Source organism: Miniopterus schreibersii (genome assembly GCF_964146895.1).
Source record: "Miniopterus schreibersii genome assembly, chromosome: 1".
In the NCBI taxonomy this organism is placed as follows: Eukaryota; Metazoa; Chordata; class Mammalia; order Chiroptera; family Miniopteridae; genus Miniopterus; species Miniopterus schreibersii.
The window spans coordinates 127,491,052-127,506,498 of NC_138101.1; the positions used below are offsets into that span (position 1 = coordinate 127,491,052).

General features: G+C 40.3%; 1 protein-coding gene across 1 annotated transcript; it reads left to right on the plus strand.

Moving 5' to 3' along the window:
- Positions 1 to 5,182: 5,182 nt before the first annotated feature.
- On the plus strand, positions 5,183 to 6,228 carry GPR33 (G protein-coupled receptor 33; the record flags this gene model as incomplete). Its single annotated transcript, XM_081119659.1, is given in 2 exon segments — positions 5,183 to 6,044; positions 6,047 to 6,228. Coding segments are annotated over 2 exon segments (1,044 nt in total).
- Between the last annotated feature and the right edge of the window lie 9,219 nt (positions 6,229 to 15,447).

The following is a 15,447-nucleotide window of genomic DNA, read 5'->3' on the forward strand; positions in this document are numbered from 1 at the left end:
TGAAGAGGCTGAGACTCAGGGAAGTTATATAAACAGCAAGTAGTAGAGTTGGGATTTATATTTAGGGTTTTGTTTTCTATCCTATACTATCTTGTGCAATCACTATAGAGCCTACAAGCAGTGCATTCGCATTTTTTAGTGTACATTATTTCTGCCCCAACTATTTTATTAACTCACAATGGAATCTAGGGACAACTTCTCAAATATCTCTATGGGTCTTAGTCTCTTCACCTATAGAATTGAGAGTTAGATGAAATGAGAGTTAGATGAAATGAACTCCTTAGTCTCCTCCAGCTCTAAAAATCATGTGCATTTATGAGTTCCTAGATTTTCAAGCATTTGGTTCTAAACACCACCTGCTTCTGCATTTCTGTGTATTTCAGACTGTATTTACATCAAAACAACATAAAACAGTTTCCATTTCCATGAGTTGTTTTCTTGAAACCATCTGACTTGACTTGAAATATGAAAAGTGAAATGGAGTCACATCACCAAAGCCACAGAAGTTATTTCCTCAAACACAGCCTGCATATTTCCCAAGACTTAATATCATTGGTTTAATTACCTATTAGGGGAAAATACTCACTAATGAAAGTATTTCTGAGGAATACTTTCTTTATAAGGGCTTGTAAAAGAATTAAATTTTAGGCTATTTAATGGTGGTAGTAGCCCTTGTGCATGTTTGCTGGGGGGGTGGAGGGGATTAAAACACTAGTCCCTGACATGCTTATTTTTTAATTTTACTAAGTGTAAAATTTGGAAATATAGAGTGGAGGGTAGAGGAGGAAGAACTGGTCCAAATCCCTTTATTATTGTTATTACTATAGAAATAGCATAGGGCAGTGGAAGGAGCCCTTGGTTCTTTTCTTGGTGAAAACCTTTTATGAATCTCTGGGTCTCGATTTGTTGAGTGTCAGAATTTGTGGGTTTAGACTAAATAACATCTCAGGTTACTTCCAGATCTGTGAATTAACTCAAAAGGTATGAAAACCTGGCAAGAAGTCACTTTGAAAATGCAGTAAGGCCTGGCCTGGCCTGGCATGGCTCAGCGGTTGAGCGTCGACCTAGGATCCAGGTGATCGGGGTTCGATTCCTGGTCAGGGCACATGCCCGGGTTGCGGGCTCGATCAATGACTTTCTCATCATTGATGTTTCTCTCTCTCTCTCCCTCTCCTTTTCTCTCTCTGAAATCAATAAAGATATATTAAGAAAAAGAAAAGAAAATGCGGGAAGTTTGAAAACTTATCCTGAAGCAAAGATCAATTCTTAGGTTGAAGGTGACAGCCCCAGGGAATTAAGAACAAATTTAAGTCTATTTTTAATGAGGCTACGGTAGCAGTGAAAGCTTTACAAGTGCTAGTCTGACCCAGACTGGGTAGCTGATTCCCGAGCTTCACCATGGAAGCCACGCAGCTGTTTTGATGTATTTGCTCCCCTGGCAGTGAAGAGACAAGAGGAGAAAGCAGGCAGGAGCGAAATCAGGACGCTGAGGTCAGCACACCCGCTGATCCTTAAAAATGTCAGAGATGGATTAGAGAAAGGAAAATAGAAAATGTAGGACTCGGTCAGTTCATAAACGTATTACCTGTGTGACAGAATTTTTTCTAATGAGATCATCTTCTAGGATATGGTAACACACTCTGTTTTTTCCAACCATTCTCAACAATTCTACTAATACAAATTGATCTGCCTGTCAGTCTTTGTCTTTCCAAACTAAATAATAATAATCTTTGGCCTGTCCTCATACATCCCATTTTAATGTGAAAGTCAGCGTTTAAGTTTTTCTTTCTGACCATTTTCTCTCCAGTGAGATAAGGTAGCTCATTTCCAGATTCTATTTTTTTCATGCCTGATACTTACCAAGTCCCTTTGTACCCAATATCATGCATCCATATGCCAATAAACATCCTAGAATTGAAACAGAGTGGCTGCCCGGTGGGATGACTGCTCATGAAAAGGTAATTTTTAATCAATGTCTTAACACCTGAGACAAGCTTACTAGCCTTAAATAGAAGAGTGTTGTGGGATTTTTAAAATCTCTCCTTAAAAAAGAGCAATGACTTGAAGAAGTACTCGTCTCTACCTCGACCTCTATGGAAGGTATTCCACAGAATAAGGAACCTGGGAAGAACAGCAAGGTCTCGCTGAATATTTCAGTAGGAGGTTCAAGGTTGGGGAGCAGCATGGGCAAGAACAGAAGCAGATGAAATGAAGGCAAAGTGTCACTGATTTCTTGCCTCTGTCCCTGTAGAGAAGATTGCTGATTTAGAGTCACTCTGGCCTGCCCAAGGCCATCTGACATGAAAACATAACTCCAAGGTACATAACTCCTGGGCCAGCAGGTTTATCCTAGTGCTAGTATCTGAATGACCACCTAGGCTTACTCTAGAAGAGCTTTCCGAGGTGCTCATGCTTCCCCCCCAACAAGCAGAGGGCGTTGGTTCTTCCTGAAAGCCACTTGTACCAAAGATGTCACAATAGCAAGGCCTCAAAATAACTATAAATCCGATGGCACTCTAGAATTCAGTAGAGAAGCTTGGGGAGGAAAGAAATGTGGCCTGCAGCATTAAAAGAGCAAAATGAGGCTCTTGCTAGCTTTAATATAATAAGTCGAGTAAAATAATAGGTAAAAAGTTATTGAGTGCTGAATATGTGCCATGAGGAGCTTGGTGATTTATAAGTATTATCTCATGTAGTCTTCATAAAAACTCATTGTGGTTTACAAGGTGAACCACAGAAAGAGGCTCAAAGTTAAGAGTCCAAGGTCACAGAGCTGGTAAGTGGTAGAAGTAGGATCAAAACCCAGTTCTGCGGGGTGTCAGAGCCCAAGTTCTGCCCCACTTGAGTATTTATACTCAAGTACTTTTAAAAGATGTTTAAGGATGATGAAATCTCCTGGTTATGTGCAATAAATCAAAGTTCCTAGGAAACTTTATATGATATTCAGAACCACTACCAATGTTGATTTTGCTTAAATTTTACATTACTTTCAGATGCCCTTCTAGAGCCCAGCAACACATTTTTTAAATCTTCCCTCTATTCAGATACCCAGTTTTATCAATATGCACGCACACAAAGGGACCACACACACACACACACACACACACACGCATAGCTCCACACATACCCCATGGATCCAAACACATCACAGAGACACACCCAGACCATATAGCCACATACGTTCACAAAAAACCACTGCAGGTATACAGACGACCCCAGACACACACATGCCATGCACACACAGTATCGGAAATTTTCCATGGGATTTTGTTTCCGTGTCTCCCATACCCTGATTTCTGTCCAGTTTCCACCATATTCATCATCTCATTCACATAGTACCTGCTGCTGCTGGTCTCTCCTCTCCACCCCACTCCTTCCCAAATAGGGAACACAAGCTCTTTTCCTTCTGTTCCCCAGAGCAACCACCAATGTAAGACAGTTGCCATTAATGAGAAGGGACATTACACCATGTCAAAGCATAGCAAATGGATTAAAACTGAGTATTAGACACCCCTTATTTTAAATCCCCTGTGTAATTTCTGCACTTCTTAATATCTCATTACCCATTACTCTTCAAGCCTCCTGACCTCCATCTGTGTTTTTCCTGTGCTCCCCTCTCTGAAGACCACCCTCACTTCTCCCCTCTTCTCATGTTCCAAGGACCTTTGCACAGCCTCTTTCTCAGGTTCCCACTCTTTCGCTCACCATTGCCTATCTACTCCATGTCCTTAGACTTCACTTTTTATTCCCAAAGCAGACTACTACTAAAGTATTTTCCTGAAGAAAATCATTTTTCTACTTTGGAGGCAGAGTTAACTTAAAGAAGTTGTGATTTTAATAAGGATTACTTTATTTCTCCTCTCTACATAGTATTAGAATGTTTTTGCTTAGTGAAAAAAGCATCACTATTAATTTCCATTGATTTATCCAATTTACCAAAAACAAAAAATTTTTAAATATATCTTTATTGATTTCAGAGAGAGGAAGGGAGAGGGAGAGAGAGAGAGAGTCATCATTGATCAGCTGCCTCCTGCACGCCCCCGACTGGGGATGGAGCCCACAACTCGGACATGTGCCCTGACCGGGAAGCGAACCTCAGTCTCCTGGATCCTAGACTGACGCTCAACTGCTGAGCCATGCCTGGCAGGGCTCAAAAACCAATTTGTTGAGATGACTCTGTTATAATAGGTATTTTCCAAAACATTGTCACGTTTATATTTTCAATACTACAGGAACCATTATCCAAGAAATGGGATATTTTAAATAATCTAATATTCTGATTCATGGAGCATCATCAATACACTAGACATGAAAAACCAATTTTCAAAGAAGTAACATAAAACACTGGTAGGGTTCCCAACATTAATAAGAAATTTAACCCTTTTAAGCCTCACTTTCTCCTCTGTTTAAGTATTTTCCTTTGTGAGGAAAAAAAAAAAGAAATGATTTTCATAAAATTCTCCTAGCATATAACAAGTATTGAGTAAATATCAGTTCTTTGATTTCTCTCCCTCTTTCCCCTCTCCAAGTAAGGAAGAACCACTACTATATTATTCTGTAGTACACTTCCTCTTTCTCTGATGTTTCTGAAGAACTCACAGTCTTACAGTGCCTTCGGGCTCCCATGTGAACATCGGTTCTTACTGTTATGTGCTCAGTGTTAGAATACTAGAAAATAGCATTTATTATATATAACCAGCTCATGGGAGAAATCGAATTACAGCTCCCCATGATTACTAACTTGCAGCCATTGTTATTTTTGTTATTCAATTTAATTAGCAGCATTCGCCTTGACCAAGTCTTAGTCAAGCAAAACTGACTCTACATAGCCTTACGCAAGAAGTCGTACTCATCAAGAAGGGCCAGACGTCTGGTTAATGTCTAAATAGAAGATTTTTAGCTACCCAAATTAATCACTTAACAAAGTCAAACATCCATTTCACATTAATTTCATCTGTAGTATTTTCGTTTTTGATGCTCAAATTAATCTGATCTTAATTTTTCATACAAAACAAAGTAAAGGCCTCAGGAAAAAGATCCAGTTTGTATTATTGTGGAAATATTATGTTTGCTGTTTTAAAAATATTCTCAATTTGTCTGTTGATATTTTAATTTCTATATTTAATCTTTTCTTCTGCTTCTTATTTGGTCTTATTTTCTGTTTCTCATTCCACCAGTAAGTATGGATCTGATCAACTCTTCCAATTACCAGGTCAATGTCTCTACATTAGTAAGAAACAGCACTCACTTTCCAGCTCCTGCCTCAAAAATAATCATTGTCCTTCTTTTGTTCATGACATCAATAATCGGTATTATTACCAATGGTCTCTATCTATGTATACTAAAATTCAAGATGAAGAAAACTGTCAGTACTCTTTTATATTTTCATCTCATTCTCTCATATTTTGTTTCAACATTGATTGTGCCATTTATAACCACCTCCTACCTTCAGGACAACCACTGGAGCTTTGGAGAAGCCATGTGCAAGGTCTTCAACAGCGTTTTGTCCACAGGAGTGTTCGCCTCCGTTTTCTTCCTCTCAGCCATCAGTGTTGATCGTAACCTTCTCACTACTCACCCGGTGTGGTCACAGCCGCACCAAACCCCACGCTGGGCTTCCAGCATCATCCTGGGAGTCCAGATGTCTGCCACTGCCCTCAGCATTCCCTGTTTGGTTTTCAGAGAGGCACATGATGACCATGAAGGAAGGGTGACCTGCCAAAATAATTATGCTATGTCCACTAACTGGGAAAGCAGAAAGCTGCACACATTAAGGAAATGGGTTCACGCAGCCTGTTTCACCAGCAGCTTCTTGCTAGGCTTCCTTCTGCCTTTCTTCATTATCACCTTTTGCTATGGAAGAGTAGCCAACAAGATGAAAAAGAGGAACCTATTTAAATCCAACAAACCCTTCAAAGTCATGATGACTGCCGTTACCTCTTTCTTTGTGTGTTGGATGCCCTACCATGTATCCCAGGGCTTGCTTCTCACTAAGAACCAATCTCTACATTTACAGTTGACTATGATGCTTACAGTGATTACTACTCTTTCAATACTGTCTTTTCTCCCACACTCTACCTATTTATTGGGGAGAACTTCAAAAAGGTTTTCAAGAAGTCCATTCTTGCTCTGTTTGAGTCAACATTCAGTGAGGATTCTTCTCCAGAAAGAACACAAAACCGAAATTCGAAAGCCTACATTAAAATGCAGGGTCCCATGAACTCTTAGTTAATCACACAACCAGAGATATGCCCTCTGCTTCTGTGTAATATAATTCTATATCAGAGAGACATCTAGGCTGTGTTGTCCTTAGGTTATAAATATTAAAAAGGCTATAAGAAAGTAAGCAATAGGTGATGTTACAAATGTAAGTTTCTCCTTTTTTTATTGCGGTAAAATACTGACTCTTGAACAACCGGGGTTTGGACTGCACAGGTCCAAAATGTATATGCTGATTTTTTCAATAAATACATTCAGCACTGTAAATGTATTTTCTCTTATGATTTTCTCAATAACATTTTCTTTTCTTTAGCTCACTCTATTGTATGAAAAAGGTGATGGGATTAAAAAGTGCAAATTGGTAGTCACAAAATAGTCAGAGGATTGTAAAGTACAGCATAGGGAATATAGGCAATAATATTGTAATAACTATGTACAGTGCCAGGTGGGTACTAGAAATAACAGAGGGACCTCTTTTAAAGTATATGATTGTCTAACCACTATGCTGTACACCTGAAACTAATACAAAATAATATTAAATATAAACTGTAATTGAAAAATAAAAATTTTTTTAAAGAATACATTATATAATACTAATAACATACAAATATGTATTAATCAGCTGTTTATGTTACCGATGAGGCTTCTGGTCAACAGTAAGCTATTACTAGTTAAGTTTTTAGGGAATCAAAAGTTATACAGGGATTTTTGACTGTGTGAGAGGTTGGAGCCCCTTATACCCATGTTGTCCAAGGGTCAACTGTATATAGTTGTATTTGCCATTTTCACCATTTTTTATTGTAAATTTCAGTGGCATTAACTACACTGACAATGTTTGCAACCACCATCACTACTTCCAGAATGTCCATCACCCCAAAGAGAAACCCTGTACACATTAAGCAATAATTCCTCGTTCCTTCCTACTCCCAGCCCCTCTCATAGCCTCCAATCTACTACATGTCTCTATGAATTTGCCTCTTCTAGATATTCCATATATGTGCAATCCTACAATATTTCTCCTTTATGTCTGGTTTATTTTACTTAGCATAATGTTTTTAAGGTTCATCCATGTTGTAACATATATCAGAACTTCATTTTTTATGGCTATGTGATATTCCATTATATATATATATATATATATATATATATATATATATATATATATGTATGCTATGTCTTGTTTATCCATTCTTCTCTTGAGGGATATTAAGGTTGTTTCCACCTTTTGACTATTGTAAATAATGCTACTCTGAAGACTGTTGTACTGTTTCAGTCTTTGTTTTCAATTATTTTGAATTATTTTTATTTTCTGGGTCACGTGGTATTTCTGTTTAACTTTTTGAGGACCCAACAAACTTTTCCATAGCAGCTGTGCCATGTTACATTCCCACCAGCAATGTACAAAAGTTCCAGTTTCTTTGCTTCCTATTTTTATATTATTTTTATTATTACTTCATTATTATTAGTCCTTAGTTTACAGCCATCCTAGTCAGTGTGAGGTGGTGCAAATGTGAGTCTTAGCCTCTGATTTTTAAGGCTATAAGAATATCAATTTCTAATACCAATAGTATCCATTGATCTGAAGTCTCTATCAGAGAATCTTCTATAAATGTACATTTGGACAAGGATGCCTCTTTATTTAGATATCACCTGTTACTTAACTGATATGAATAAAAGTTAACGTGGGGGTGACAAGATACTCATCTTGCTTGTCATGTCCATGTTAAAATATAAAGGCATTTATACTTTAATGTTAAGTATAAAGAAATCTCAAATGTCTCTTTTTAATACCTAGAGATTAAGCTGTCTCAGAAATATGGGACTAAGACAATTATAAGTGTTTAAGAATCTGCCTGGGTAATGTCATAGTATATTTAATTTTAGAATAGCAATAACAATATTAATATGTCTTCTCTGGTATTCAAGTTTTCTTCAAGTTTTTGCAATATATTATAGCACCTGAGTTATTGAGGACCATGTAGTATCACTGACCTATTACCGTTAGTTAGTCAGTTCTATCAGTCAATAGATAGCAATAAAGCATAGTTCAATTGATACAGAATAAAGATATTTAGGCCATAATGCACATGCAATCCCTAAATATTCCAGGTAGCTTTGCACAAACCAATCCAAACCACAGGCATGTATAGTATTCAGAAATCCCCAAAATGGAGGCTATTAATTACAAGGGGTTATAGAAAGGAAGGGAAATTAATCTTCGTTACTAGCTTTTTACAGAGGGAAAGTAATTGTAGTTTGATGCCTTAGAAATTCTGCTAATTGACTTGATATCACTGCTGCCCAGCAACTGGGGGCTTGGGCTTTCTCACTTTAAATATGAGGGACAAAAGCTGCAAATAGATGAAAACTTTCACTATTGGCCGCAATTTCAAGCCTTTGGAACCTGAACAGCTTCCCAGAGAGGGAGGAGTAAGATTGATGACCAGGCTGTGGCTCCGAGTGTCGCTGCAGCAGGAAGGACTGGTGCTCCTTCCCTTCCCATACTCTGCCAGGTCCTGACAAGCCCACTGAAGTTTATGATGCAGGAGTTGAGAAAGAAAGTTACCGGGTAGGACATAGGATTTTTTTTAAAAAAACACACAAGATCATGCTTTGGAAACCTAGCAGCTACCGAGAGAGCTTTTTGTGTCCTTCAGACCTGCTACAATAACAAAGAAGTGCTGTTTCCGGGCTCTCTTATATACAGTACTTTGTTCCATCTCTCTATAGACTGTAAAGTCCTCAAGAACAGAAAGAAGCCTATCGGCCACACTATTTCTTTTCTATAATAGTATATGCAATTGATAGTCAGTAAAAGCTGTTTAATGACAGTTGAATATGGATAATCATAATATGTGACTTGAAAAACGACTTTAGATGTAAAATAATAGGATTGGACCAGATTTTTGTTTAACAAAGGTTTACATCACATCTACCTCATACCCAGGCATGATTCTAAGCACTTTACAAATAGTAACTCACTTAATCCTACAGCAATTCTATGACGTAGGTCATATTATTTTCCCGATTTTACAGACTATAAAATCAAAGCACTTGCCCAAGGACATACAGGAAGCAATTGGAAGAGACAGTATTATACAACAGGCGGTCTGGTGCTAGAACCCATGCCCTGAACCATTACACTCACTGTCTGAGGTCACTACCAGGAGGTAGTGAGGCTGGCTTTCAGCCCAGATCCACCTCATCTGTTTATTTCATCAGAAGTCACCTTGGCTGCAAAAATCAAATAGAAGTGCCTAGAAAATGTTCACTTCCACATACAAAGTAAAGAAAATAGCATTGAACTTGTGATCAGGAGATCTGGGTGGTGGTCTGGGCTATGCCTCTAGCTTGGTGCTCTATGTGGGGCAGGTTTTGCACATTGTCTGGGCCTCAGCTTCCTCAAGAATTTTACGGGAACATCTCGAAATGAAGCTATGGATATGAAATTACTTCTAAAATATAAAACACTACATAAAGATATTATTTGAAGTTTTTGAAAGAGCTCACTTTAAATTTTAAGAAAATATGGTGTAAACTTTGAAAAACCTCCCCCAAAATGTGTTTTTTTAGATGATTTTTTATTTTTCCATTACAGTTGACATACAGTATTATATTAGTTTCAGGTGTACACCCCAGTGATTAGATGTTATAGAACTTACTAAGTGATCATCCTAATAAATGTCCTCCCCATCTGACACCACATATAGTTATTAGAATATTATTCCCTCTGGTTATTCTGTAACTTCCAATTTGTACTACTTTTTAAAAAAAATTTTTTTTTTATTGATTTTTAGAGAGAGAGGAAGAGAGGGAGAGAAACATCAATGTGAGAGCGGAACATGGATCAGCTGCCTCCCTAAGTTTACCGAGCATCCTTATAAGCAGTGTCTTAAACGCTGCATCTAGTACATTGCTTGTCTGTTTTTAGTTATTTTTCCAGAGTTTTGCTCTGTTCTTTCATTTGGGACATATTTCTTTGTCTCCTTATTTTGGCTGCCTCCCTGTGTTTGTTTCTGTGTATTAGGTAGAGCTGCTATGCCTCCCGGGCTTAGCAGAGTAGCCTACTGAAGGGTCCAGGGGCTCAGTTTCCCCGTTCACCCGAGTTGGGCACTCCAGGTGAGCTCCCCACCATGGGTTGTGTTCACCCTCCTGTTGTAGTTCAGCTTGATTGCTGTTGGTACATCGATGCGAGGGATTCACCCGCAGGCCGATTGGCTACAAGGGCTGGCTGTGATCACCGTGAAGGATAAGCTGTGCCGGGGCCCAACCCATGGAACAGAGCTTACTTTGGCAGGGCTCTGGTGCTCACTGAGCCCGCCCCTTGAGTGTGTCGCTTGTGGAGGTGGTTCGGGGTGTGCTTTGACATGGTCTGAAGCCGTCCACCAGGTGAGCTGGCTCTGGGGCCTCCCGGGAGGTGCAGCTCAAGGTCGGCCACCACCTGTGTTCTGTCCGGGGCCACCCAGCATGACCTACAAAGCAATCTGTAGATGACTTCTACTTGTGCTGGGTTTGGAGGTGTCCAGGAGAGGCCACTGAAAACCGAGACCAGCTGCCATTAGTGCTGGACCTGGGGCCACTTAGCGAGAGGTACGAGGCACGCCGCTGATGCCAGATGTTGCTTGGTTGAGAGATTTTTAGGAAAGTTCGAGAAATGAGCCAAGACAGGCCATTTGTACGGAAAAGCAACAGGGAACAGCTTGGGTGGGATCCCAAGTTGGGTGGGACGGGGTCTCACATAATCACTGCAGGAACAAAGGGGGGACAACGATAGCCAGGTTGATGGAGACTCAGATATGGTGTCCGCCTGCTGGCTCTATGGGGGGAAGGCTCAGCAAAGAAGCAGCACTTCTCTCAGCACTTCTTTCTGGGACAAAGCTGCCCCTCCAGCTCTTGCCCTGGTGCCAGACAGTTCAGTTCCTCCCCCTATGTCCCTGGTGCCCTTTGGGCTGCTGCCCCAGCGCTGGAACTCAGTAGCGTGTTCAAGTATGTCCATGTTCAGGCCCTTTAAGAGGAATGCCTGGGACTCCAGGAGCCCTCCAGCTCACTTAGCCACAATCCCCACTGGTTTTTAGTCAGAAGTTATGGGGATTCTCTTCCTGGCACTGGAACCCTGGGCTGGGGAGCCTGCTGTGGGGCTGGGACCCCTTGCTCCTCAGGGGGGGACCTCCACAGTGAAGATATACTTCCCAATTTTTATTTGCCACACGTGGATGTGGGACCAGACCATTCTGCATCTTTACCTCTCCTACCAGTCTCAATGTGGCCTCTTCTTTAGATCCTTAGTTATATGACTTCTGTTCAGCCAGATTTCAGATGGTTCTAAATGTTCCAAAATGTATTTTTTAGTTTGCTATAAAAGCATAGTTAACTTCTAGAAAACCTACTTCTTGTAGTTGTGTTGTTCTCATCAACCTCCTCACTGCTGTGAATTCTCAGTACCCAAGAGATTTATAAACCAAGAATAAGTGGCTCTGCTTTGGGGAACTGGTGTGTGGAGACAGTGTTTGAAAACAACGTGCCCGTTAACATCCAATTATATAAACCTACTTCATTACCTCAGTATCAAACTGGCTCGAGGACAGGACAATCTATCAGCCATGATTCAAATATCAGTTCAAATTCTTTCCTCAAGAATTGGCTCCCTGTCTGGATGAAATGAATGGGTTGGCTGCCTGGCTGCTAGCATATATGAGAGTTTGGTGTGCACAGTGCAAATCTGATTCCATATCCCTGAGAAACTAGGGGCACCGATTACTTACCAGCAAAGTTTAAGTACCTGGCACTGTGGAGGCTCTGAGGATGCAGCAGTGAATAAGACACGATCCTTGTCCTCAAGGAGCTTAAAGTCTTGTGTGGCGCATCTCAATATAGTTCCACATTATAATCATCTGAGACATTTTTTAAAAATACTGGTGGTTAGGCCTTATCCAAACCAATTAAACCCAAAATCTCTAGGGGCAAGACCCGAGAATCTGTATTTTTTAAGTTCTCAGGCTGACTGTAAAGTACAACCAGAATAGAAAACCCTTGTTCAGTGGGAAAGAAAAAAGAGTAAAAATGCTATCACAATACAGATGAATTAGCGCCATGTTCGGAGTAACAGACGGAAGCCCCTACTCAGCTGTCACCAGTCAGAGGAGTTTTCCAGGGTGAGTTCTGCAGAACAGTGTAAACGCAGAAAGATGTGGAAGAAGAGCACAACAGAGGAAGCAGGGTGTGTAAAAGTCCCCGAGGGGAAGAGAGCACAGTGCTGTAAAGCAGCACTGCTCCAACTTGAACTTGAGTATGCAAGTTCATGTAATGAATGTAAGAATTCATGTAAGAGTCATGTAATGGTTTGTTAAATGCTGATTCTGATTCAATAAGTCTGGAGTAGAGCTGACATTCTGCTTTTTTTAAATCACAGATTTTATTTCTTTTTTTATTATCTTTAATTTTTTATTATTATTTATTTTTGTTTATTTTTGTTTAAAATATTACAGATGTCCCTTTTTCTCCCCAATGACCCATTCCACCCCGTCCCACCGCACTCCCCAGTCCCTCTCCACACTATTGTCCATGTCCTTGGGTTGTGCATATATGTGTATGAGTTCTTTGGTTACTCTCTCCCCCTCCACCCACTGACCCTCCTCCTACCCTCTGACATTCGTCAGTCTGTTCCATGCTTCCATGTCATTAAATCTATTTTATTCATCAGTTATTAAGTTCTTTAGATTCCACATATAAGTGAGATCATGTGATGTTTGTCTTTCTCTGCCTGGTTTATTTCACTTATCATAATATTCTCCAGGTACATCCACACTGTCCCAAAGGGTATGAGGTCCTTCTTCTTTGCAGCTACAAAGTGTTCCATGGTGTAAATGTCCCACAGCTTTTTTACCCACTCATCTACTGATGGGCCCTTGGGCTGTTTCCAGATCTTAGCTATTGTAAATTGCACTGCTATGAACATAAGGGTGCATATATTCTTTCTGATTAATGTTTCAGCATTCTCAGGATATATTCCTAGAAGTGGTAACAGTGGGTGAAACGGCAGTTCCATTTTTAATTTTTTGAGGAATCTCCATACTGTTTTCCATAGTGGCTGCACCAGTCTGCATTCCCACCAGCAGTGTACAGGGTTCCCCTTTCTCCACACCCTCGCCAGCACATGTCATTTGTTGATTTGTTGATGGTAGCCATTCTGACAGGTGTGAAGTGATACCTCATTGTGGTTTTAATTTGCATCTCTCTGATGATTAGCGATGTTGAGCATTTTCTCATATGGTCTCTTGGCCATCTGTACGTTCTCTTTGGAGAAGTGTCTATTCAGGTCCTTTGCCCATTTTTTTTTTTAAAAAATATATCTTTATTGATTTCAGAGAGAGGTAAGGAGAGGGAGAGAGAGAGATAGAAACGTCAATGATGAGAGAGTCATTGATTGGCTGCCTCCTGCACGCCCCTGACTGGGGATCGAGTCCACAACCCGGGCATGAGCCCTGACCGGGAATCGAACCCCTATCGCCTGGATCCTAGGTCGATGCTCAACTGCTGAGCCATGCCCAGCCAGGCGTTTGCCCATTTTTAAATTGGATTGTTTGTCTTCCTCTTGCTGAGTAGTGTGAGTTCCTTGTACACTTTGGAAATTAGCCCCTTATCAGATACATCCTTGGCAAATATGTTTTCCCAGACCATGGGGTCCCTTTGTATTTTGAGGCTGTTTTCTTTTGCTGTGCAGAAGCTTTTTAGTTGGATGTAGTCCCATATGTTTATTTTTTCTTTTGTTTCTCTTGCCCCAGGAGATATATTGGTGAAAATTCCACTACTTGGGATGTCTGTGACTTACTGTCTATATTTTCTTCCAGGATTTTTATGGTTTCTCTACTTACATTTAAGTTTTTTATCCATTTTGAGTTTACTTTTGTGTATGGTCAAAGTTGGTGGTCTAGTTTAATTTTTTTGCATGTATCTGTCCAATTTTCCCAGCACCACTTATTGAAGAGACTCTCTTGACTCCATTGTATGCTCTTGCCTCCTTTGTCAAATATTTACTGACCATAATGGCATGGGTCTATATCTGGGGTCTCTGTTCTGTTCCATTGATCTATATGCCTGTTGTTGTACCAAGACCAGGCCGTTTTGATTACAATGGCTCTGTAGTCCAATTTGATGTCTGGTAAAGTGATCCCTCCCACTCTGTTCTTTTTTCTCAAGTTGACTGCAACTATTCAGGATCTTTTGGTTCCATATAAATTTTCAAAGAGATTCTGCATTTCTAACAATATCCCAGAGGATCTGTTGCTGCTGGTCCAGGGCAAGCAAAGAGTATGATTGGAGCATAAGTGTAAGAAATAGGCATAGCCAAGATGAGCTAGAAAAATCAACTAGGCCTAGATTCTGAAAGCCCCTGGTAAGGAGTTTGGACTTGATCCTAGACTCTATCCTGAGGGCATTAGGGAGCCACTGAAGGGCCTTAAGCCAAAAAGTCATAGAATTAAAATTATATTTTAGAAAGATCACTTTGTCTACTGTCATGGAGAGGTTAAAACTGGAGGTGAGTGGTCAAATTGGACAGTGTTGCAGTCATCCAGTTAACAGATGGTGTGGCCTGAACTAAGACAGTGGAAGTAGGAATGGAGAAAAGTAGAGAGTCTTGTTCTATAAATTTTTATGGTTCAGAAGTATAGGAAGAGGGGAAAGTTTAGGAGGACTCCTATGTCAATTAGAAATCCTGGTTGCAAACAGTAGATTTCATTCTGGCTGGTTTAACCAAAAACTGATATATTGAAGGATATTAAGTAGTTCACAGAATTATCAGGATGGCAGGACAAGCACTCAAGGCTAAGCTTCCAGGAACAGTGCCCAAGACATGCCTCAAAACTGTCTATATCAGGAATCTGTGTTCTCTAACTTTTTAAAAAATATCTTTATTGATTTCAGAAGAGGAAGGGAGAGGGAAAGAGAGATAGAAACATCAATGATGAGAGAGTCGTCATTGATCAGCTGCCTGCATGCCCCCGACTGGGGATCAAGCCCACAACCCAGGCATGTGCCCTGACTGGGAGTGGAACCTCGATCTCCTGGATCCTAGGTTGATGCTCAACCGCTGAGCCATGCGTGGCCGGGCAATGTGTTCTCTATTTTAATAAATGGTACCAACTGCTGCTGCTGCTGCCACTGAGCCCAGAATACTAGCAATTTGGTTTTATGCAACTGCTACTGCCAACCAATGCCACTTCTGCATCA